The 23,619-nt window shown below is 34.8% G+C and overlaps 1 protein-coding gene across 1 annotated transcript; it reads right to left on the bottom strand.

Moving 5' to 3' along the window:
- Window positions 1-1,615: 1,615 nt before the first annotated feature.
- Window positions 1,616-2,586, bottom strand: LOC114189235. The gene is made up of 2 exons (XM_028077954.1): window positions 2,020-2,586; window positions 1,616-1,902 (listed from the first exon to the last, which is right to left on the bottom strand). The coding sequence occupies exons 1-2, from the start codon at window positions 2,225-2,227 to the stop codon at window positions 1,718-1,720; spliced, it is 393 nt and encodes a 130-aa protein (XP_027933755.1). The 5' UTR covers window positions 2,228-2,586; the 3' UTR covers window positions 1,616-1,717.
- Window positions 2,587-23,619: the final 21,033 nt, after the last annotated feature.

Here is a 23,619-nt window from a genome sequence, read left to right as displayed (position 1 = left end):
GGGTGCTGATATCTGATTTCTGGGCGATTTCTCTGGTCTGTGAGTAACCTGGTAAGTAATACAAACTCTCACCTTCATATTGTTCATTAATATGCTCTGAGTAGGTGTAGCCTATTGCTCACTATTTGTCCTCTTTTCAATCCAAACATAGCACTAACTATATAGACCGAATTAAGTGGAATATGATAGAAAAATAACTTTCATTCAACAATCCAAACGCATGGAAGAGAGTTAGTGTTCATCATCTTCATCAGCTACTGCACTACCTTCACCTTCGAGAAAAATATTTTTTTTAAAACTATTTATAAACAAATGTTTTAAAATATGAGTGGATAAATTAATTAGACTTAAATTCCTTTTCTTTTCTTACAATTTCGTGAATGATACTTTTGGTTATTGTAAAACTTTAATACCAAGTTTAACTTTTAATCTTTTAATTATAAAAGATGTCAAGTTTTATTATTACTCATATTTATGTTACTAATTAACTAATATTGTTATAATATATTAATAGTCTACTTAAATTACTAATTTTTTTTAACAAATTAGATGATTAAATATATAATTAAATTTCTATAAAGATTATAATGTTGTATAATGATAACGAAAATGAATTTAAGCCACCTTAACCAGTCAAATTTTCATATTGATGATGTTCCAACTTCAAATATATTTAAGAGTTCTTATTTTACTATGTAGGTTATAAGATGAAAAATTTGTCCCCATCTTCGCATCCCTCATATGCAGGGGGCCCAAATTCATACCAAATAAAAGAATTTGGTATTTTAGGTTTGGTAGTTTTTATTGTGTGTTTATTTATATTTGTATTATGGTATATGTATCGTGGAGGTGAACCAGTGCATCCTTCACAAGACATAGAAATGAATAATAGAGTATAAACAAAATATATTATGATGTACAAGTATAAGATGTATCAATTGAATAAATGTATCACAAATTTATGATAATAAATTTGGTAATCTTAATTATATATCTTGTTTTGAGTTATTTTAGGTTGTTAATATATTTGCTTACTAATTTTATTTTATTTGTTTGATAGTTTTGTCATAGGGTTGTTTTAAAATTTGTATATTTAAAACTATTTAACATGGCAATCAGTTATACTTACGTTTTGGTTTAAAAGAAGTAGTATCCATTAAAATTAATTTATAGTTAATGAGTGAATAATATGATGTACTTCATTTAGATTGTTTGTAACATAATATCAACTGGAAGAAATGGAATAAAAACGTTTTTATTAATAAACATTTTCAAGATCAAGAAATATTTAAATTTCAAATAGGGTTATTAAGATGGTTATCCTCAAATCTAAATATTTTCCCAATTGATAATAATGAATTGTTACATATTTAAACACTTAGGTTGATGGTTTTTTCTAAATCATGGATGAAGAATATAAAAAAAGAAGTATTTTTATCTGTGACGGAAATGCTATCCCAATGTCTCATTAGACAAAGCCGAGACCTACTCAATTTTTGAGTTTTTCATATTATGGTCATGCACTACTTAAGCCTTATTGTTATCACTGTGATTCCTTGGAGCTGTGACCGGTAACTGTGGTTGATGTTTGGGAAAGTTATCCTGTGTAGGAGATGGTGGCGTGAGACCTCTGCGTTCTTTAGCTTTTCCCCACACTACTAGGTAAAGCCCCAGCACAACAACGATCGCTCCAATAATACTGATATATCATATAGGGTCAGTAAAGAGAAAAAAAGAAAATGTGGAGAATGAAAGCATTGTAGTAGTACCTTCCAAGGTAGAGTTGCTCAGATAGGATGATGCAGGCCAAGCCGGTAACAATTATCATACGCAGAGGATTGAAAGCAGTCACAATAACTGGACCCATGGATTTTATGACCATGCCTTGTATGTAACTATTCCCTGTAATACGTACAATGTTTAAAACAGTGGTTAAGAAAAATATAAGATTTTCAGACCAAACAGTGTTGTTTAGGTACATATATTACTGTACCATGAATCCAATCCAAAAGCACTAACCGCGTAAGCAGGGGCAAAGAGTCGTGTGTCCCAACCAAGTGACCAAGCATGAGGTTGCTGGCGTTCTGCCAAGATTGCAACAACAGAGCTTTGAAGTGTTCCTACAAAGCAAACCCAAGTGGCCACCGACATCTCTGCTGGGTATTTTCTCAATGTTATGGCCTACATAACACCAATCATTAATTTCTCCAAAGATATTCATAGACATTTCATCTTATAATAATATGTGAAACTTAATTACAATAATTAATTACAATAATATGTAAAATGCAGAGAAACCTGCACAACCAATGAGGAGGAACACTGTTCCTATGACCCAATGGTTGCCGGTGGGGTTGCTCACGTTCTCAGTTTGGCTGGCATGGCTGCTCGAAGATCTCATGAAACTAAGGACGGGGCCTTTGTAGAGTGCCATAAGCAAGGTTCCTCCAAACGTTACTACGGTGCCAATCACTTTCGCTTGACATGCTACCTCCTTAATTTTCATGTGCTCCATTCTGCCAATTTTAGAAACATGTCAATTCTCTCTTTCTTTGATTCTCGGAGTTTAAAAATAATAAATTTGTTTTCTTGAAAGCTATACTTCCAAAGACAATAAGAGAAAATTAATTAGCGTTGTGGGACTTTTGCCTAACATTTCTATGCAAGCATTTTAATCCATTACTAACCAATCCTCTGTGGACCATTATTTAGAACCTTTCTTATATTTATTACATAAGCTTGCAGGTAAATACAAATTGTTTCGATAATGTTGCATTGGCATCTTCTTGAAAGAGAAAGACAGAGTTTGAAGCTAACTACATCTGCATCTTTCATCCCCTAACGTCGAAAAAACTGATTCATCAAAATGATTATCAACAAATCGAGTTGTAAATAAGTCACCTATTAATGGTTCAAGATATTTTATTATCGACGAAAAATCATATCCAACATATATTCCCGAACGTCTTTGAGGACCCATCATAATCCTTTTTGGTGGAAAAATTGGGACATATACAACACACCAAAAAATTCTTAAATGAGAAATATTAGGTTGCTGACAAAAAACCAACTACAGAGGAAAGTATTTATGATAACTAGTTGGTCTGATGTGAATCGATACTACATCATGCAGAATTGCATATCCCCAAGTAGTCATTGGAAGATTAGCTTTCATAAGTAATGGTCTTGCAATCAATTTTAGACGTTTTATCAATGATTCTGCAAGTCCATCTTGAGTATGAACATGTGCTACTGAATGTTCAACTTCAATTCCAATTGGCATACAATACTCATTAAAAGCATGAGATGTAAATTCACCAGCATTATCAAGACGGATTTTCTTAATTCGATAATCTAGGAAGTGAGCTCTTAACTTGATCAATTATGCTAATAACTTAGCAAATGCCTGATTTTGAGTTGATAGTAAACAAATATGTGACCATCTAGTGGGTGCATCAATTAATACCATGAAATATCTAAATGATCCACATGATAAGTGTATTGGACCACAAATATCACCTTGTATTCGTTCTAAAAATGAGATTGACTCATTTCTAATTTTTTCTAGTGATGGTCTTATTATCAACTTTCCATGTGAACATGCAGTACATGAGAAATCATTGGATTGAAGAAGTTTTTGACTTTTAAGTGAATGTCCACATGAGTTTTCTACTATTTTTTGCATCATGATATCTCCAGGATGACCCAACTAATCACGCCAAACAAGAAATTCATTTCTATTTGTAAGCTTCTGGTTTACATTGACATGCGTCTCAATCGCTTTAATATACGTGTAGTACAAGCCATAAGCAAAGGCTGATAATTTCTCCAATACACATTTTTTATTCGACTCAATTCGAGTGATATATAGATATTCAATATCTCATTCATTATTTGTCTCAATATGACATCCATTTAGACGAATATCCTTGAAACTTAATAAGTTTGTATTGGATTTTTAATAATGAATTTTTAATATCCAATCTTGTACCTCTTGGTAGAAGTACAATAGTTCTTCTAGAGCCTTCAATTATATTTGTAGTACCAGAAATAGTACTAACATTGACTTCTCGCATTAATAAACAAGAGAAAAATTTATTACTCTTGAGAATTGTATGAGTTGTCGCATTATCGGCAATGCACAAATCATCATCATTGGTGTTAATGCCAATATTCATTCTTCATATAAACATAAATATCAATATTAGATCTTACTTTGTAAGAGGAGAAGAAAAATAAAATAAAATAAAATAAATAAAAATAGATTATTTTATTCATAAAAGTATGAAACTTATATATATAAGAAACATGAAATAAATATAAAGCATTGTCTTAAAATTAAGAACATAATACCAGAAAATCTCTTTTTTAACACTCTCATCACTAATGAGGCGATCAATGCTTCCATTTGGTTTAGCAAAGAAAATAACAATATCAAGATGAGTAGCATCCATATGGCCATAATTAGAATCACCATATTCATAAGCAAAGTGTGTTTCTATGTTTTTCTCCTTATATGTTAAGATACTTTGATGTACAATAAGTACAACTCAAATGGCCTTTACCACCATAGTGATAACTTATATTATCATCTTGTACCCACTTATATACTATGAAATTGTCTTTCTAATCGGTATGAGACTTCCAACACACCTCCCTCACACCAAGGTATATATATCTTGTGTGTGGGACTAAACATTAATATATGGTCCGATAGTAACCCGATAGCGGGTGAAACTATATACCTAACCAACACAAATATCGTTAGGATATGCTTTAAACAATGGTTTTGATACCATGTCAAGAAGTGGACTTTAAGCCTAAATCAACCTCACAAAATCGACTTGTAAGGTGACATTTGCACCACATTTTTCTTTTCCCTTTTGTACATTATTGTTTCACTTTTGGTGATAATGTGTCTTTGAAATTTTCTTTATAACCATGTCCATAATCAATATCACCGTCATGAATATAAAAATCAAATGTTGTTGTATTCACTTCTAGGAATGGAGCAGAGTCAATTGAAAATGTTTCATGATTTTCTATCCTTAAAAATGTCCTTACTAAAATAATAACTTGTAATATTTTCTCTTTTAAAAAGATGTTGAGTTTATGGAACAAGAGTACACTGTTGCCAAATTTATTAATAACTTACTAAGATAATATAAATAGGAGCAACCTCCATTGATCTTAGTTGCATAAATAGCTGTAACATAATTATATTTTGAATTTTCAAGATTGATATTGAATACAAAAATATCTTCCACTCTCACACAGTAAAAAGATAATACAGTTACTGTATATAGAATATATAGAAAATACTATTCTTACTATCAACAATATGAAAAAGAGATTAAAATAAAAGAGAAAAAATATCATGAAATAATTATTATAGCAACAACTAAAGTTATCTACATTTTTTTATAAGAAAAGTTATCCTACATGTCATTTTACAATAAGATGACAATCTAAAAGTCTTTTACAATACGTCTACATAAGACATAATAGGGTTAAAATATGTATGCCTACTGACTCACATACCATTTAAATAGTTAGGAATTTTGAGGAAAAGGTGGCTTGACTCACATACTGGTTGTGTAGTTGCTTCGCATTCAGCATGCAACATCAACAGCAACACTCGTCAGCAGTCAAAAGCTTCGAACATGCAATGAGGGGAACTTCGTCGTGCCTCTCAACCACACACACACACACATATATATATATATATATATATATATATATATATATATATATATATATATATATATATATATTTTGTTGGTCTTTTAGACATAATGAAGAAACATCAAAAAGGAAAAGGTGATTTTCGCCAGTTCAGACTTCCTACCATTCAGTATAAATTCATACGTCACTGTCATTTTCTTAATGCTTTCTAATTCACTAGACATTAGTTCACCCCAAGGGAAAATGGTTATTCACTATTAATTAATGCCCCTGTCTAGTTTCTTTTAATACTCTCTGTCTTAATTTTAAATTTCGGGTTGATTTGGTCAAATTTGGTGGAATTTCGGTTGTCACGATCAAATTTTGTTAAATTTTAACCATATTAAATTTGGTCAAATTTGGTGAAATTGTAGCCATATCTGATTCATCTAAATTTGACTGAATTTCGTAATGGTTAAATTTAATCAAATTTGTTCAAATTTCGATTGGTGTTAAAGGATGAATTCAGTCAAATTTCAACTGGGTTGGACTTGGTCAAATTTTTATTGGAGCCAACTTGGATAAATTTTGGATGAGGCCAATTCGACCAAATTTTGGTTTAGGTGGACCCATCTCGACCTCAAGTATAGGCGGTCCATCTCAACTTTTTTTACCTGGGTCGACTAGTCTTTTACTTCGGCTCAACCTAGCTTGTCTCATCCTTCGACACAGGCCAATCCATCTCAACCTCCAACCCGAGCAAACTTGTCTTGACCTGCAACTGGGATGATTTGTCTAAACTTTTGGCCTGGGTCACCCACTGTGACCTTCGACCCATTCGTCTGTTCTAGACCTACAATCGTGTCGGCCCATATCAACCTGTTGGGATTTCTTTAGGGCTTTAGAAAATATGAGAAATATGAGATATATGAAATATATTATATAAAGAAACTTGTTATTGTATTTTATGGATATACCCTATATATAGAGCAAAATGTGATAGAATATGAAATATAAAGTATTTACAATATCTCAATCTTAATCTAAAATAATAACTAATTTATAAAACTAAAATATTTCCTAGAAACTAATTTAAATATAAAGATACTAAGTAATATTCTCAACTTCCTTCTTGCTTAACATCTGTTTATTTAAATTTTATATCTTCAAATTTGATCCTCTATCTTTTAGTGCTTGATTTTCTCTGCTTTTTGTGCTTGTAATTTTTGTTTTTCTCTTTCTTCCATGGAATCACATCTTCCTTGAATTTGGCATTCTTTTTTGTTCTATTAACATCATCTTCTTTGTGAATTATGGATTTCATGGTAGTGAATATTAGAATGTGTGGACCTTCATATACTTTTTCACTTGGACTAGATGTGTCGATTTGGCCCCTAGCCCATGGGCCAGCCCTGGCCCACTCTTCATAAAGCCCCCTTTTAGGGGGGCCCCAAATGAGGGGGCCTAAAAAAAGCCCTAGCCCCCAAAGCCTTATCTCTAGTGGGTTAGGGTTAGGGCTAAGGTGGGTTAGCCCCCAAATAATACTACATTAAGCCAAAGTTAAAGATCAAGTCGAGCGACCCGGATGGGTCCGATGACTCGGAAAGGCTCGACGACCTAGACGAGCCCAATGACCAAGACGGGTCCGATGACAAGGACGGGCCCGACGACCAAGATGGGCCTGACGACCAAGATGGGTCTGACAACCCGGACATGCCCGACAACACGGACGGGCATGACGACCAGATGAGCGCGACAACTCGGACGGACCGACGACCCGGATGGGCCCGACGACCCGGATGGGCTCGAGGACCCGAACGGGTCCTACGACCCAGACGGATCCTACAAACCAGATAGGCCGAACGATCCTAACAAGCCTAATGACCTGAATGAGCCCAACGACCCAGACGGGCGCGATGATCCAGATAGGCCCAACGACCCGAACGGGGTCGATGACTCGAATGGGCCCGACGAGCTGGACGGGCCCGATGACACAGACGGCCCCAACAACCCAAACAAGACCGACAACCCAGACCGGCCCGATGACCCAAACGGGCCCCATGACCGGGACGGGCCCGATGATCCACACAAGCCGAAAGACTCGAACGGGCCAGACGACCAGTATGGACCCGACGACCCGGACGGGCCCTACGACCCAGACCGGTCGGACAACCCAGATGTGCCCAATGACATGTACGAGCCTAACAACCCAGACGTGCCCGACGATCTTAACGGGCCCGACAACCTGGACGGACCCGACAACATTTGTCGGGCTAGTTCAAGTCGTCGGGCCCGTCTAGGTCGTCGGGCCCGTCTAGGTCGTCGGGCCCGTCTGTGTCATTAGGCCTTTCTGGGTTGTCGAGCCTGTCCAGGTTGTCGGGCCTGTCTTGCTTCTCGGGCCTGTTCAGGTCGTCGGGCTCATCCGAGTGGTCAGGTCTGTCTAAGTTGTCAAACTCGTTTAGTTCGTCGGGCCCGTCCTGGTCGTCGGGCCCGTCCTGGTCGTCAGGCCCGTCCTGGTCGTCGGGCTCGTTCGGGTCGTCGGGCCTATCCATGTCGTTGCGCCCGTCCGAGTTGTCGGGCTTTTATGGTCGTCGGGCTCATCCGGGTCGTAATGCCAGTTCAGGTCGTCGTGCCCGTTCATGTCATTGGGCCTGTACATGTCGTCGGGCTCGTTTGGGTCATCGGGCCTGTCTAGGTCATAGGGCCTGTCCGGGTCATCAGGTCAATACGAGTCATCGGGCCTGCTTGGGTCGTCGGGCCCATCCGTGACATCGGGCCCGTTCGGGTGGTTGGACTCGTCCTGGTCATCGAGCCAGTCTAGGTCGTATGGCCCGTCTAGGTCGTCGGGCTCGTTCGGGTCGTCTGGCTCGTCCGGGTCGTCGGGCCCCTCCGAGTTGTTGGGCCTACTTGGGTTGTTGGCCCGTCGGGATTGTCGAGGTCGTCCGGGTCGTCGGTTCCTTTCATGTCGTCAGGCACGTCCGTGTTGTCGGGTTTGTCCTAGTTGTCGAGCTCGTCTAGATCGTCCAGGTTGTCGGGCCCATACGGGTTGTTGGGCCTGTTTGTATCATCGGGCCCATTTGAGTCGTCGTTCTTGTCAAGGTCGTCGGGCATGTTCGGGTCATTCGTACTATTCGAGTCGTTGTGCTTGTTCGGTTAGTTGGGCCTGTCCCACAGATAGTACTTAATTTAAAAAATAATATATTTTTCATGTGAAAGATGAAAGCCCATGGGTTGGCCCTGTGGGCTTCTTTGTTGGGGGCTTTTTTAGCCCTAGCCCACATGGGCCAGGGCCAAACATTGTGGGCTGGGTCAAATTGACACCTCTAACTTGGACATCTACTTTCTTCAAGAGGTATTGCATTAAGGAACTTGCTATTGTATTTTATTTATATACCCTATATATAGAGCAAAATGTAAGAATATCAAATATAAAGTATTTACAATATCTCAATCTTAATCTAAAATAATAACTAATTTCTAAAACTGAAATATTTCCTAAAAACTAATTTAAATAAAAAGAATATTGAGTAATATTCTTAACACAATCTTTGTTTTGGTCCGGCCCGGATCAACTTGTTTCTACCTTCAGCTTTGGTCGGGTTGTCTTGGCTTTCGGCTCTATCTATAACTTAGAATGAATGTATTTGTTTTTAAGAGTTAATTAAAATTTTATAATATATAGTTAAATTCATTTTAACTTTGTCCAAATTCACTGAAAAGGGAACTTTGAGAACTGAAGTTTTTTTTTTCACTATCTCAATTGAAGCCCGTAAAAAAACTTATTCAAGAGTGAACTAACTAACATATGGATCATGAATAAGTTGACACTGATTAGTGAAAGAATTATGATTGAATAGGTTAGTGGAATGAGAAGTGAACAAACAGAACAGTGAGTCCCAACGAGAATTGATGGAAAATTAGTATTGTGAGCTAATGGTAGTACGGATTTCAGTGTTCTCTCCACTCCTACCACGCACTTAACACTCATTTTTATTATTAATTATTTATTCCTTTTAACTATTATATTATAATAAAAAAACATAAAATAATTTCGTGTTAAAAGATGAGTGCATATACGAAGACTATATGCACCAACATATACCAAAACATGTGACAAAAGTATTATAGATAGATATATTAAATTAAAAATGAAAAAAGTAAAATAAAATTTAAATCTCTAATAAAACGTAGCACGAAATAATTAACTATAGCCCTTTAATTTTTTATGTGTAGAATTAATAGCCCTCATTCATTTAAATAAAACGTGTGCGTGCGCACACAAAATATTAGCAGTGCAAAATATCAGTTATAGCATTATTTATTTTGTTGCGTGAGAGTGATACAATTAAGGAATTTGTTGCTATATAGGTAAATTTAATTAAATTTCAAATTAAAAATATATTAAAAAGTAAATAGAAACAAAAAATAATTAATTAACTACGATATTATGATAAGATATATAATTTAACGAGAGTACCACTACTAAAAATTTAATTTATAGCGTTAGTTAAAAGTGAGGTTTAGTGACAAAGTTTTAACCGTCACTATTTTTATTTCTGTTAATTAGTTAACGTAGAATTTAGCGTCACAAAATTGTTATAGCATCGATTTAATATAACTGTTGGAATAACTATCACTAATATTTTTAAAGTCAGTTTTATTCACCTTTAGATTAATATTAAAAGAAATACTGAATATTTAGCAGCAGATATAATCGCCAGCAAAATCATAATTCTTTTTTTTTAAAAATCATCTAATATTAGAAAAATCATAATTATTTTTTTAAAAAAATCATCAAATATTTAGTGACAATTACAACTGCTAGAAAATCAATTTTTCCTTTAAAAAAAACATAAGATTTAGCGAAAGTTACAACTGCTAGCAAAATAATTTTTTTTTTTAAGAAAATATCTTAGAATTAGATGTTTATCTCAAGGTCTTACCATTTAGTAACAACATAGGAAAACAAAAGTTGTTTCAAATTTGATCTCCAATTCAATAATAAGAACGTTACTTTTCCTATAATCTTAAGCAACATTTGACCATTCATATTTTGAAAGAAAAGAATCATCCTATAAATTTAACTTGTTTTCTTTTTCAGACACAAGATCAAAACATTCAGACGATGATGCAATAATAAAAAGATGGGGTTGAGGAGGAAAGAAAAGGAGAGTACCATTAAATACACCCTGGAACTAAATCCTGTAGAATTTTTATTCTCTCGTTGATTTTAAAATCCTGGAAAACAAATGGTGTTAAGTGGCATGTGTAATATCCCGTCTGGATATTACAGATTTAAATAAATAAAGTAATTAAAATGAATAACAAAACATAAATACATCGCATTTATGAATAAACCTCATTCTCTAAAAGCGCGAGGAATTAAAAACTTTTATTACCGTATAATAAAACATTGTTCCATAGTTTATAAAGTGAAACAATATTCAAATATCTCTCAAAAGCTTACATATCATTTCCAAAACTAAAATCAATAAAACATAGTAATATATTCCCATGTTATCCCTCGCTCCGTGTCTAAGCATCACAAGCACCACCTGCATCAACATCTTTTGCTCACGTGTACCGCGTGCACGATCATCGCCAAACACAAGCAGATAGGCTGAGCTTATGAAATCAACATACATCATAGTAATAAACATATAACCAACCATATAACTATATTTTCTGCAAAGAACCAAAATACAATCTTTCTCTATTCTCTATCATCTGGCCACAACCAGATCATTCGTGTTTTACCTCTTTTAGTGATTACCCCAAGGTAATTTGCTGCCAAACCTATCGGCCACAACCGACAGAGCACGTGCGGGAACCAATGCCTCGGATCATACACCGTAACGCCAGGTGGAGTTCCTAAATATGAACATAGTCTGTAATGTCCCAAGACTACCAAACTCGTCAACGATTCACTAAGGAGGGCAATCTATATGGACCTATCCGTACTGGCCACAACCAGCACACTCACACCGGCAACACTCGCCAACCCAAGCTTAACTCAAGGGTTCCTCGTGTTCATCCGCCATCCCGAGCTCAACTCGAGGAATGTACGTGCTTAACCCCTATCCCGAGCTCAACTCAAGGGATACGTTTCGAGCTCAACTCAAGGAACCCAACAATCTTACCTTTGAAGCATCACCAAAAGCCTTGTACATCACCCTATAAAGTCCAATAACTAGGACTTACAGCAGCCAAATCACCTAGCGGGGGACACGTACCGCCAGGCGCCAAGCGCCTAAAAACACGCAAACACAACAGCCACCGCCTGGCGGGTCAGCCCCCACCGCCAGGCACCCACGCTCCAGAGCCCTAGAGATGCTGCCGCCACCGCCTGGCGGAATACGTCTCATCGCCAGGCACCTCACCCTATGCAGACTCCCTGGTTCGTTGCTATCGCCTGGCGTGTTGAATCTCGCATCCAAGTGCCACACCAGAACCTAGCCAGGTATTGTTTTCTCTAATTTCTCTCAATTCCACTCAGTTGTTAAGACTGAATTCATGAATTAGCACACCCCCAGAGTACACTTTTTCAATGGATATTATATCACCAAAATTTGCTTCTACTAGTATAAGCCCTCTTATCCTATCATACCAGTGAGTTGCTTTACTTAAGATTGGATAACAATTCACCAACAACCAAATACAACTTATATTCATTATATATCATACCCTGACCGTATTATGAGTATTCCATCCATTAAGCCCTCACAAGCATGTGACCCTATCTTGATACTTAACCTGATTAAACTGTACCAGCCACTACTACATTTGTATTTCAGCCATAAACCCTTATATGACAGATTTATTTTCCTATCTACCCTATAGTTTAAATATTATATCCTTAACCGCACTTTACTCTCCTCTCTTCTAGGTATCCAATTCATCTCTTTCCACTAATTCCTTCACACCTCTTCATGTCCACGAACTATCACAACAATCAGTCTGAACCAACCCAACCAAAACCCCAGAACGCCACTGGTGCAACGTTGCCGCCTGGCGGTAACCTGTCTTCCGCCAGGCAATGTATCAGACCTAGAAAATAAACCAATATCTGTTACGCCTGCCAACATTCTCATGCACTCCTTTTTCACTTCTCTCGTCCATTCTCTCTCTCCTTGGCACAAGAAATCCAACAATGCATTCCTCCAATTCAATACTAATTATATCCAGCAAGGATCACAAACAATTACTCCTCAACTGTACCCCAATTCCCGACCCTAGGGCACTTAGCCACTGTTTCATTCACTTATGCCTACTAATGCCTAAAATTGTAAATCATATGATATCAAAATCATTCGTTAATCATTACAGTTAGCTTTTCCATCTGTTAGAAACAGCCTAGATCACAAAAACATTGATTCGAGCCAAAACTTACTCGCACCGCCTGGCGGGTCACTCGCTAACGTCAGGCGCTTCATCCCAACCCAGAAATATGGTGCATCGCTTTGTGTCGCCTAGCGGCTGGGTATATGCCACCAGACGGTTCCTTCTCCAGGAACCCAGAATTGCAGAAAGTGGTATGAGCCGCCTGGCGGCTTTGAAGGCCCGCTAGGCAATTTCTGGAAAATTTCCAGAAACCTGAAATTGTATAGTTTTTAATCCAACAGAGGCGTCTAAATAAACATTCAATCATACATATATTTATGCACATATACATTAGCGAGTAAAACTCCCCTAACCTGGTTTCCTGGTTAAAAGTTTGAGCATTTCACTAAAGTTCCTCTTTGCTCACCCAAAGTCCTCTTAGTTCTTCCTCCAATCAGCCACAATTCTGCACTCAAACCTTACCACTCTCCAATTTTCGTGCTCTGCTTTCTAAGTACACATACAGGTTGCCAAAACCCTTCTCCTTACCTCACATTGGCCTTTTAAAGGTGTCTTAAAGCTAGGTAATAACACAAAAACGAATCCAAGGTTTAATGGTGATGTTTATTGTCATTCATTGACCCTTTATGATCCATTTCTCACCCCCCCCCCTTGGCTGCTCATGCATCTAGGGTTTCCATTAACCTTTCAAATTCAAACCTAAAACCCAAAATGACAAAAATAAAGTTTAATTTGGGTTCTCCAAGGCTTGAACCCACAACCAGGCCAATGACAAGACAATGCCAAACCATCATGCTAATTCATGTTTCTTGCTAACTAGTATAATCCAAGTACTATTATTATTCCACAACATGAATATACATGTAAAAATATAAAATTCATGTAATTAACACATAAATGTCAAACATAGGACTCGAACCCAAGTCCTCTCACATAAGTAAAGCACTCTTAACCACTTGAGCTAGTACTTTTCAACATCATATAAGTTAGAATTAATTACCATAATTGCTCTCTCTACCCGCATTTATTAATTAATTATTTAATTAATTAATTAAATTTTGTGGGTCTTACAACATGCCTAGGAACAAATAATAAATATAAACAAAAGAAGATGAATATTCTTGACAGATTAAACACAACAGTATTTGTAATAACTTTCAAATACTTTTCTTTAGAACCATCTTATGCTGAAATTTATCTTCCAAAATTTATGTATTTTCAAAACGTATAACTCACCCTTAAACTTTTCTCTAGTTGAAGACGCCAAGTGAGTTCCTCCACTATTTTTTCAAGTTTTTCCTTAGCCTCTATAAGTGCACTAGTTTCTCTTGCAGCCTAGCAAATGGACACAATGTTAACTCCTAACAGAAAGAGAGACATTAAAGAATTAGGAATAATAAAGTGAGCTTTGTGGCTTTTTGTTGCTTTAACGTTAAGAAAAGAGTCATATAGTAGCAGCTTAATTGGTTTCATTTTATCATTCATAAAACTACTAAAAAGAAAAAAAGGATTGTGTGTGTCATATTATGGGATATTTTGTCCTTTGTTTAGTAGAAGATTTATTTTATGCCTACCACATGTTTCATATTAAAGACATGATTAATAAAATAAGTTAAAACATAAAATAGATGAAAAATGAAATTAAAAAGTCTTTGAAAATATGGCATTGATGCATCTCAAATTAGAAAAGCATAGGCAAATCTATGGTCTTTGTTTATTGGCTACTATCTCACCTACTGGTATTCATAGCAACTCAACAAAAATTGTGTATCACTACCATTTTATTGTCCAACCAACACAATTTTTATTACTTTTACAGTTACTTCATTCTCTCATTCATAGTGGCTAGTAAATCAACTAAAATATGCAATGAGATTCATCTCTTGTAATTGTTACACATAGTTAGATATTTTTAGTTAGTAGTTAGATAGAAAAGTAAATTCTCAATTATATACTCAACATAGTGGAAAGTAAATTATGATGTGAGTAGTTACAAAATTGAGTATTAAGCTTTAGATGATATAAGGTGCCTTTCTAAAAGTTTGCCTCTTTATCTCTTTCCACAAGATAAATAAAGCACTTCTTGGACATCGAAACAACCTCATCTTTCTAAGCATGGAACTATAATCTCTTGCTACCTGAAATGTGTGAGAAAAATGTATTAAGCAATATTATTGTCAAATATATAATAACCATCCATTGCTACCCTCACAGATGTACATAGCAACTATTGTTACATTTAATATTAAGCATGGGCATGAAATGTTTTTGATAGTATTTTGAGGTTGTGAAAGGAATAGTTGATGGAGTAGAGAAAATTGTGGAGATAGTAGAATGTGGAAGTTGTAGTTGCAAGGAGTATGTAGTTGTAGTAGTGAGTGGCGTGTTAGATGTTGTCTTAGTTCTTATCATACATCAAATGGTAGAGTACATGGGTGTTTATAGACCTATAGACTATTCTAGAAAAGTGCTAGCCATAACTTGTGTGGAATGTTCTATATTTTTGCCTATGTAGAATGTTCTTGATGTTTTCTTCCTATCCTAGGCTTTTCTACTTTGTTCTAGAACATTCATTAAATTTCAATACTTTTATCTTAGGATTTTCTAGATTCTTCTAGAATTTGCATTACACTTTAATACTCCTCTTTGATGCAAATTCGGTAGCTCCAAGCATAGCGCGTAGTAGTTCAAACCTTGGTCTTGGTAACGCCTTAGTAAAAATATTTGCAATTTGGTCTTCTGTTGTGCAGTACTCGAGTCAGATCTTCATATTTGTCTCTGCTTCTTTGATGAAATGATATTTAATTGCTATGTGTTTTGTTCTACTATGATGTATTAGATTCTTCGTCATTGCGATAGCTGATTTATTGTCATGGTTGATTGTAGTAGGTCCATTTTTTTTCTCCCATATCGTCGAATATCTTTCGAAGCCATACAACTTGACTCGATGCTTCAATAGTAGCCACGTATTCTGCTTCAGCTATTGATTGTGCCACAGTTGCTTGCTTCTTTAATGCCCAAGAGAATATTCTCGATCCAAGTGAGAAAGCATAGCCTGAGGTGCTCTTCATGTCATTTATTGATCCTGCCCAATCACTATCGGTGTAGCCAGTCATGCTTGGGTTAGTCATGATTTTGTACCATATTCCAAACTCATTTGTCCCTTATAGATATCTTAAAATTCTTTTTCCTACTCCATAATGAATCTGACTTGGTTTTTGCATGAATCTTGATAGAAGACTTATAGCATACATAATGTCTGGTCGTGTGGCTGTGAGATATAAGAGACTTCCAATCAAACTTTTGTAGTGTGATGCGTTTGCTTCTTGTGCTCCATCATCTTTTTGTAGCTTCGTTTAGCACCAATGGAGTAGCAAAAAGTTTACAATCATAAATCTTGAACTTCTTCAATAGGACTGCAATATATTTCTTTTGAAAGATAAATATACTATCTTCTTGTTGTTTCACCTCTATACCGAGGAAATAGTTCATCAACCCAAGGTCGTTCATCTCAAATGTCTTCATCATGTCTTCTTTAAATTCTTTCATCATCTCCAAATTGTTTCTTGTATAGATAAGATCATCGACATATAAGGAGACAATGAGGTGATACTGACCTTGTGCTTTAATATATAGTGTTGGCTTACTTTTGCTCCTCTTGAATCCTTGATCGATGAAGTATTGATCAATCTTGCTATACCATGCTTGAGGAGCTTCCTTTAGGCCGTATAAGGTCTTTTTTAGTCTTAGTGCTTTGCCTTCATTGCCTTTGTTGATCAAGCCTTGAGGTTGTTCAACATAAATCTCTTCTTCAAACACTCCATTTAGAAAGGCTAATTTGACATCCATTTGATATATATTCCATTCTCTTTGTGTTGCAAGGGCTATTACAGCTCTTATTGTATCTAGTCGTGTGACTGGAGCAAATGTCTCACTGTAGTCAATTTTTGGTTGTTGTGAGTATCCTTTTGCAGCCAATCTGGCCTTTTGCTTTTGTATAGTTCCATCAGGATTGAACTTTGTTTTATATACCCATTTCACTCTAATGATGTCTTTTCCCTAAAGACAGTTTACGAGCTCCCAAGTGTTATTCTTCTCAATCATTTTAACCTTTTATTCCATAGCATTGACCCATACTTCTTGTTTTTATGCTTCTTCATAGGAATTAGGCTCAATCATGGCTATATTGCAGGTTTTGTATATGTCTACTAAAGATCTTACTCATCTTGGAGTGGACTCTGGTGAAGAATCTTCTAGTTGTTGTTGTTGTAGAGGTGGAGAAAGCGTACATGAAGCTTCTGCATCTTTTTGAATTTCTTCTTGATATTGTTGCACTAGGACTAAAGTGTTGCTTTTAACAACTTTTTCTTCTTCCCAACTCCAAGAAGCATTTTCATCAACTTCAACATCTCGACTAATGACAAGCTTTTTTATTTATAGGTTGTAAACTCGATAGCCTTTTGATTGTGTGCTATATCCCAAGAATATTCCTCGTACAGTCTTATCTTCAAGCTTGTGTCTCCTTTGATCAGGAACATGTATGTAGCAGATAGATCCAAATACTCGTAGGTGTTTAGTTGATGGCTTTCTTCCACTCCAAGCTTCAATAAGAGTCTTGTCTTGGACTCCCTTAGTTGGACATCTATTTAAAAAGTAAACTGTAGTGTAGACTGCTTCAGCCCAAAAGGTGTTAGGCATACTTTTCTCTTATAACATTGATCTTGCCATCTCCATGACTGTGCGATTCTTTCTTTCTAACACACCATTTTGTTGTGGAGTATATGCAACTGTTAGTTGTCTCTCTATGCCTTCATCTTCGCAAAATTTGTCAAACTCGTCAGAGGTGTACTCCTTTCCATTATCACTTCTAAGTACTTTTATCTATTTTCCACTTTGATTCTCAATAAGGACCTTGAATTTCTTGAATATTCCAAAGGCTTCTGACTTTACCTTTAAGAAATAGACCCATGTCATTCTAGAGAAGTCATCAATGAAGAGGATGAAATACCTATTGTTGTGATGTGAAGGTGTCCTCATTGGTCCGCAAAAATTAGTATGGATCAACTCTAGTAAGTCTTTTTCTCTCCATGCTTTGTCCGTCAAGAATTGTAATCGATGTTGTTTACCGAGGAGACATCCTTCGCATGATTCATTATTCTTCTTCAAGCATGGAAGATCTCTCATCATGTTTTTCTATGCCTTAAAGCATAAAAGCTTTAAGGCATGTGTGTTGAAGTGGCCAAATCTCCTATGTCAAAGCCATGAGTCACCAACTTCTACCTTCATGGCAATATTAGTTCTAGGTTTGAAGCTTGTAGGAAATCTTCTATTTCTCTTCTCCATTTTTACTTGGCCAATTTCTATCTTTCTACTGTCATAAATTTTGGATGTATCTTTCTCAAAGTGAAGAGAATATCCATTCTCCATCATTTGGCCAATACTTAAAAGATTCTCTTTAAGATTGGGAACTAGTAAAACATCCTTGATGAATTTTGTACCTTTTTTATCTCCACCATGACAATTCCTTTGCCTTAAGACTCTATTGTGGCACCGTTTCCTAGTCGAACTTTGACATTGACAAATTTATCAATGTCTTTGAAAATGCTTTGATCTTTTGCCATGTGATTGCTGCATCCACTATCCAAGTACCAACTTCCTCCTCCGCTAGGAGATTCTTGATTAGCATAAAATAAGCGTTGCTCCTAATTATATTCTTTAGCAAAGTTTGTTTGATGCTTATTTTTTTTACGACAATACTTCTTTACGTGGAAAAATTTCTTGCAGTATTAACATTGAGGTTTTCCATGATGCCAACAATCTTTTTCCATGTGACTTGTCTTTTTACATATGCCACATGGGGGATATTTTCCTTGACGAGTCATAGGTAAGCTTCTAGAATTTTCTTTATTTCTATAAATTTCTCCTCTACTTTTATTTCCTTCATATTCTTTATTTTGAGACTGTAATTTTAGTTTTGATTGAAAGACATTTTCGACCGAGTCTTCTTCACATGCCTTTTCAATCTTTATTCATAAGCTTCAAGAGAGCTCATTAGTTGTGTTATTGACAATGTGGACAACTCTTTTGTTTGTTCAATCGTTGTTGCAATTGTATCATATTTTTGGGGAATAGAAATTAAAATTTCCTTAACGATTTTTTTGTTAAGAATAGTTTCCCCATAGGTTCTCATCTGTCTAACTATTTCCTTTATTCTAGAATAGTAGACCTTAATGGTCTCATATTCTTTCATTCTTATTAATTCAAACTCTTGTCTTAGAGAATGAAGTTTAACATTGCGTACCTTATCACTTCCTTGAAACTCTTCTTGTATTGTGTTCCAAGCTTGCTTTGCACTTGTGGCCCTTATTATTCTTGGAAAGATTGTGTCATCAACTGTTTGTTGAAGAGCAAATAAAGTCCTTGAATCCTTCTATTTGTTTTCCTTCAACTCCTTCTTTTAAGCTACAGTAAAAGTGAAAGTGTCTTTTGGAATAGTGAATCCCTCTTCTATCATGTCCCATAATTATTGGGAGCGAAAGAATGTCTTCATTTTGACACTCCAAAAATCATAATTTTCTCTTGTGAAAATAGGTACCGAAATTGATGATGTTTGATTGGTAGTGGCCATGGGTTGAGAAAATATTTTGGACGTAGTGTAGAATGGAATTATAGTTTGTTTGAAGTAGTTGAAAAATTTATCTACGCCCAATAGATGACTAAAGGTAGCTCTGGTACCACTGATAGTATTTTGAGGTTGTGAAAAGAATAGTTGATGGAATATAGAAAATTGTGGACATAGTAGAATATGGAAGTTGTAGTTGGAAGGAGTATGTAGTTGTAGTTGTGAGTGGTGTGTTAGATATTGTCTTAGTTCTTGTCATACATCAAATGGTAGAGTACATGGGTATTTATAGACCTATAGACTATTCTAGAAAGTGCTAGCCACAACTTATGTGGAATGTTCTCGATTTTTGCCCATGTAGAATGTTCTTGATATTATCTTCCTATCTTAGGCTTTTCTACTTTGTTCTAAAACTTTCATTAGATTTCAATACTTTTATCTTAGGATTTTCTAGATTCTTCTAGAATTTGCATTACACTTTAATAGTTTTACACAGACTAATATATTGCTTATTGAGCATTGTAAGAGAAACAACCAAATAACAGTTAGTAGTTGGCAGATGTTAATTAATTTATATTTTTATAGAGACAAATATAAACAAATATGCATTAAACAAAGTACACCCAATCTTAAACTTTTTTTCCTTATAGTACTTGAACCATACATATATAAACTGCATTTGTTGCATCACCACCCCTGCATTACCAAATCACAGATTTAATATAATCTCTCTTTATTCAACCATCCAATCTCTACTTTCCTTCCTACCGAAAGCCAAAGGAAGAATGAGGTTTTGTTCTTCCATCCCCTTGTTCTAGTGTGCTTTTGTTCAATTTTTATTAGTCTCAAACAACTAGAATCGAAGAACAAGATGGAACTCAACAATATTTTCTTATTTTCTTAATGTAAGTTGCACATACCCCCAAGGTTGAGCTTTGATACTCCCCATGGACATAATCTTCTTTCCTTTCAACCATCTGGTGTTGTTGATTCAATCTATAAAAATGATCCGAAATTGAGAAGTTGAAATTTCTGAATAAAATCAAATATAATCGAAAAATAATGTAACAGAAGAAAATATCAACTTAAGAAGAGAGGAAAATGCTTAGAAAAAAATGTCGCAAGAAGAAAGGAAGATTCGTTACAAGAATGGGTTCCATTCCAAGTGAATATAACTTGGAAGATACCTCAAGGAACTTGGACAAGAAAAGATGGCTCAAGGAAAGAAATGGGTTTTGCAATGCGCCAAATAGCTTGTCAAAATATATTATAAAAGTATAATATTTTAAAAATTCAGATTAAAATGTGTTGGTGGTTTGAAATAGACGGTAAATGTTATTTAATATTTTAAAATTCGTTAATGTAGTGGCATTTTAACATAACTGTCATTAAATAAGTGACGTTACAAATTAATTTTCCTGTAGTAGTAATGACTTTCTAAAAGGACTCTAATCAAGAAAAAAAATCCTCAAATATGTTCTTACTAAAATATTAACTTCTAATATTTTCTCTTTTAAAGAGATGCTAAGATTTATGGAAACGGAATATGTTTTTAATCTCTTAAATTTTAGTCAGAATTCAAATTAGTTCATCTTTGAAACTTTACAAATGTGTAGATTTAGTTTTTTTAACCAAAATTGTTAAGTTTATTTGACGTTTCAAATGCATTTCATGAGAACATTTGAGTTGTTCATACCATTTAACACATTTCCAATTCAATGTTAGTTGACAAACGCACTAAAAAAATGTTATTTAGCAACCGAAATTAGCACTACAACAAAAATGACTTTAGACAACATAACATATTTTTAGACCATAGTTTTTTAGGCGTGGTATAGGTGACTATAGTTTGTTAGACAACAATTTTTAGTACGAAAATAATTTTAAATCCGTTGCTTAAAGTCCTCACAATAGACAATGGTTTTTCAAGTTGATTTTAGACTTCACCTATATTTTTAGACCATATTTTTACTGGTTTTGCTCACATAGTTTAAAGCAACAATTATATAATCATGAGTTTTCATGATATTTATACAACATTTATAAAAATGTTGTTTATTTTATTTTTAGGCAACATTTATTTACTGCTGCCTAATTTAGTGTGGTCTAAACTACAAAATGTTGTAGTGTAGCGACCGAAAAAAGTTGGTTGCAAATTGTGACTTAAATAAATAGCAACCAAATAATGGTAGTCACAAATTAGTAACCAAAATAGAGACCAAATCAATATATTGTAATATTTATTCATACAACAACCAAAATAGTGATCCACTATTTTTGGTCGCTACATGCAACATTTTAGCCACCGAATTAGCGACCAAAATAATATTGTATTAGGCACCAAATAATTGTAATATGTTTAATATGGTAATTAGCAATTGAAATTATTTGGTCGCTACAAGTAGTATTTAGCTACCGAATTAGCGAGCAACATTTTTTATCACTAAATGTAATATTTTAGCTATTGAATTAACAATTAATTTTTTATATCACTAGATGTTCTGTTTTAATTATCGAATTAGGGATCAAAATTAATATTGTATTAGCCACCAAAAATTTATTAGTTGCTAAAATGTACTTAATATTATAATTAGCCACCGAAAATTGTTGGTCGCTAAAACATTATACTTAGAGATCAAATTAGCGACCGAAATTATTTGATTGCTAAATTTACAAACATAATTTTTTTTCCATAAAATTAATATAAAATATTTAATGAGGTTAAACTAACAAGCTAATAAATTTTAGATTAATATTTAGTATAAATTATAATTAACTAAATTATTTCCAAAATCTTAATTTCCTTCTTAATGATATCTAAAATAACTTTTATTGTTAATAAAATATTATAATATGATTAAAGGTTATATTTTTAATAATGAATGACCATACAAAATATTTATTTATTTACAAATAATTTTGTTACTACCTAATTAAGATATAATTAGAAACAAGTTTTTTATTACTATTAACTTATTCGTCAAGATATATGTGAACAACTCTTCACAATGTCTTCTTACCTCCTTGTCGAAATGTTCAAGATAGCTTTTGCTCCAAATCGATATAGAGGGTTTTGACGCTCAAGTAAGATGAAGTGTTCAAGATCTAGGTTTCCTTAACTTAATCAAAGTTTCCCATTTGTATGTCTTTAGCGAAACCATATCGTGTTGTCCAACGTAGATGCATTTAGAGGTAATAGTAGGTTGGGTGATTGATATGATCTCGAGTGTATATACAGTTACTATTATTTAAATTTAGAAATTAATTTTAAAGTGACTAAATTTTATAAGATTATATAATATACCAATTTGTCTTCTACAATTTCATTTCCTTTGTTTGATCTACAAAATTGATAGTCAAATTGAATTTCATTTCAAATTAAAATTGATAACCAAATCCTTTATTGCAAATAATAAAATTGTAATATATTACAAATATTTAGAAATAATTATATTATTATTTGATGTTTTAAAATTTAGATTATTTTTATTTTTATATAAAAATATAGGTATTTTTGTTGAAACAAATTTGTAACCTCCTTCTTCATAAAACATTTTGAGCTTGGCGCCATCTAATTTGTGTAACCTACTTTTCCATAGAACATTTTTACCTTGCCTCCATTCCAACTTGTCTAACCTCCTTTCATAGTTGTGTTCATTTCACCTCTCCTCTTCGATCCTTAATCAAACTCGCTCTCCCCAATCCTCTCCTTCCTTCATGGTTCGTTCTGCACCAAACCTCCATTCTCCAAACCCCTCTTCCTCATGGTCGCTGCTACATCTAGAGTGTGTCATCACTAAACCTTGCCCTAAGCTCCTTCCTTCATAGGGGATGTCTCGGTTTCCCTATTTGTTGAAGCACAATAACCATTTTTCCTTGTTTTCCCAAAAATTGCAAGCCCCAATGGATTTCTTGTCCTCTATTCTCTAAAAATTCTTAAGTTGTGGTCCCATAAATGGTGTGAAATTTCAAAACTCTTGCAATCCCTTGGT

The sequence above is a fragment of the Vigna unguiculata genome, chromosome 6 (assembly GCF_004118075.2).
Source record: "Vigna unguiculata cultivar IT97K-499-35 chromosome 6, ASM411807v1, whole genome shotgun sequence".
Lineage (NCBI taxonomy): Eukaryota > Viridiplantae > Streptophyta > Magnoliopsida > Fabales > Fabaceae > Vigna > Vigna unguiculata.
Note: the sequence above shows the minus strand (reverse complement) of the source record. Positions and strands in the feature narration are given on the sequence as shown.

Excerpts from the sequence above, each read along its gene's own strand:
- LOC114189235 (XM_028077954.1), bottom strand. The coding sequence starts at position 2,227 with ATGTCTATGAATATCTTTGGAGAAATTAATGATTGGTGTTATGTAGGC. Across the intron at positions 1,903-2,019 it reads TCTTTGCCCCTGCTTACGCG|GGAATAGTTACATACAAGGC; the intron begins GTTAGTGCTTTT and ends TACGTATTACAG.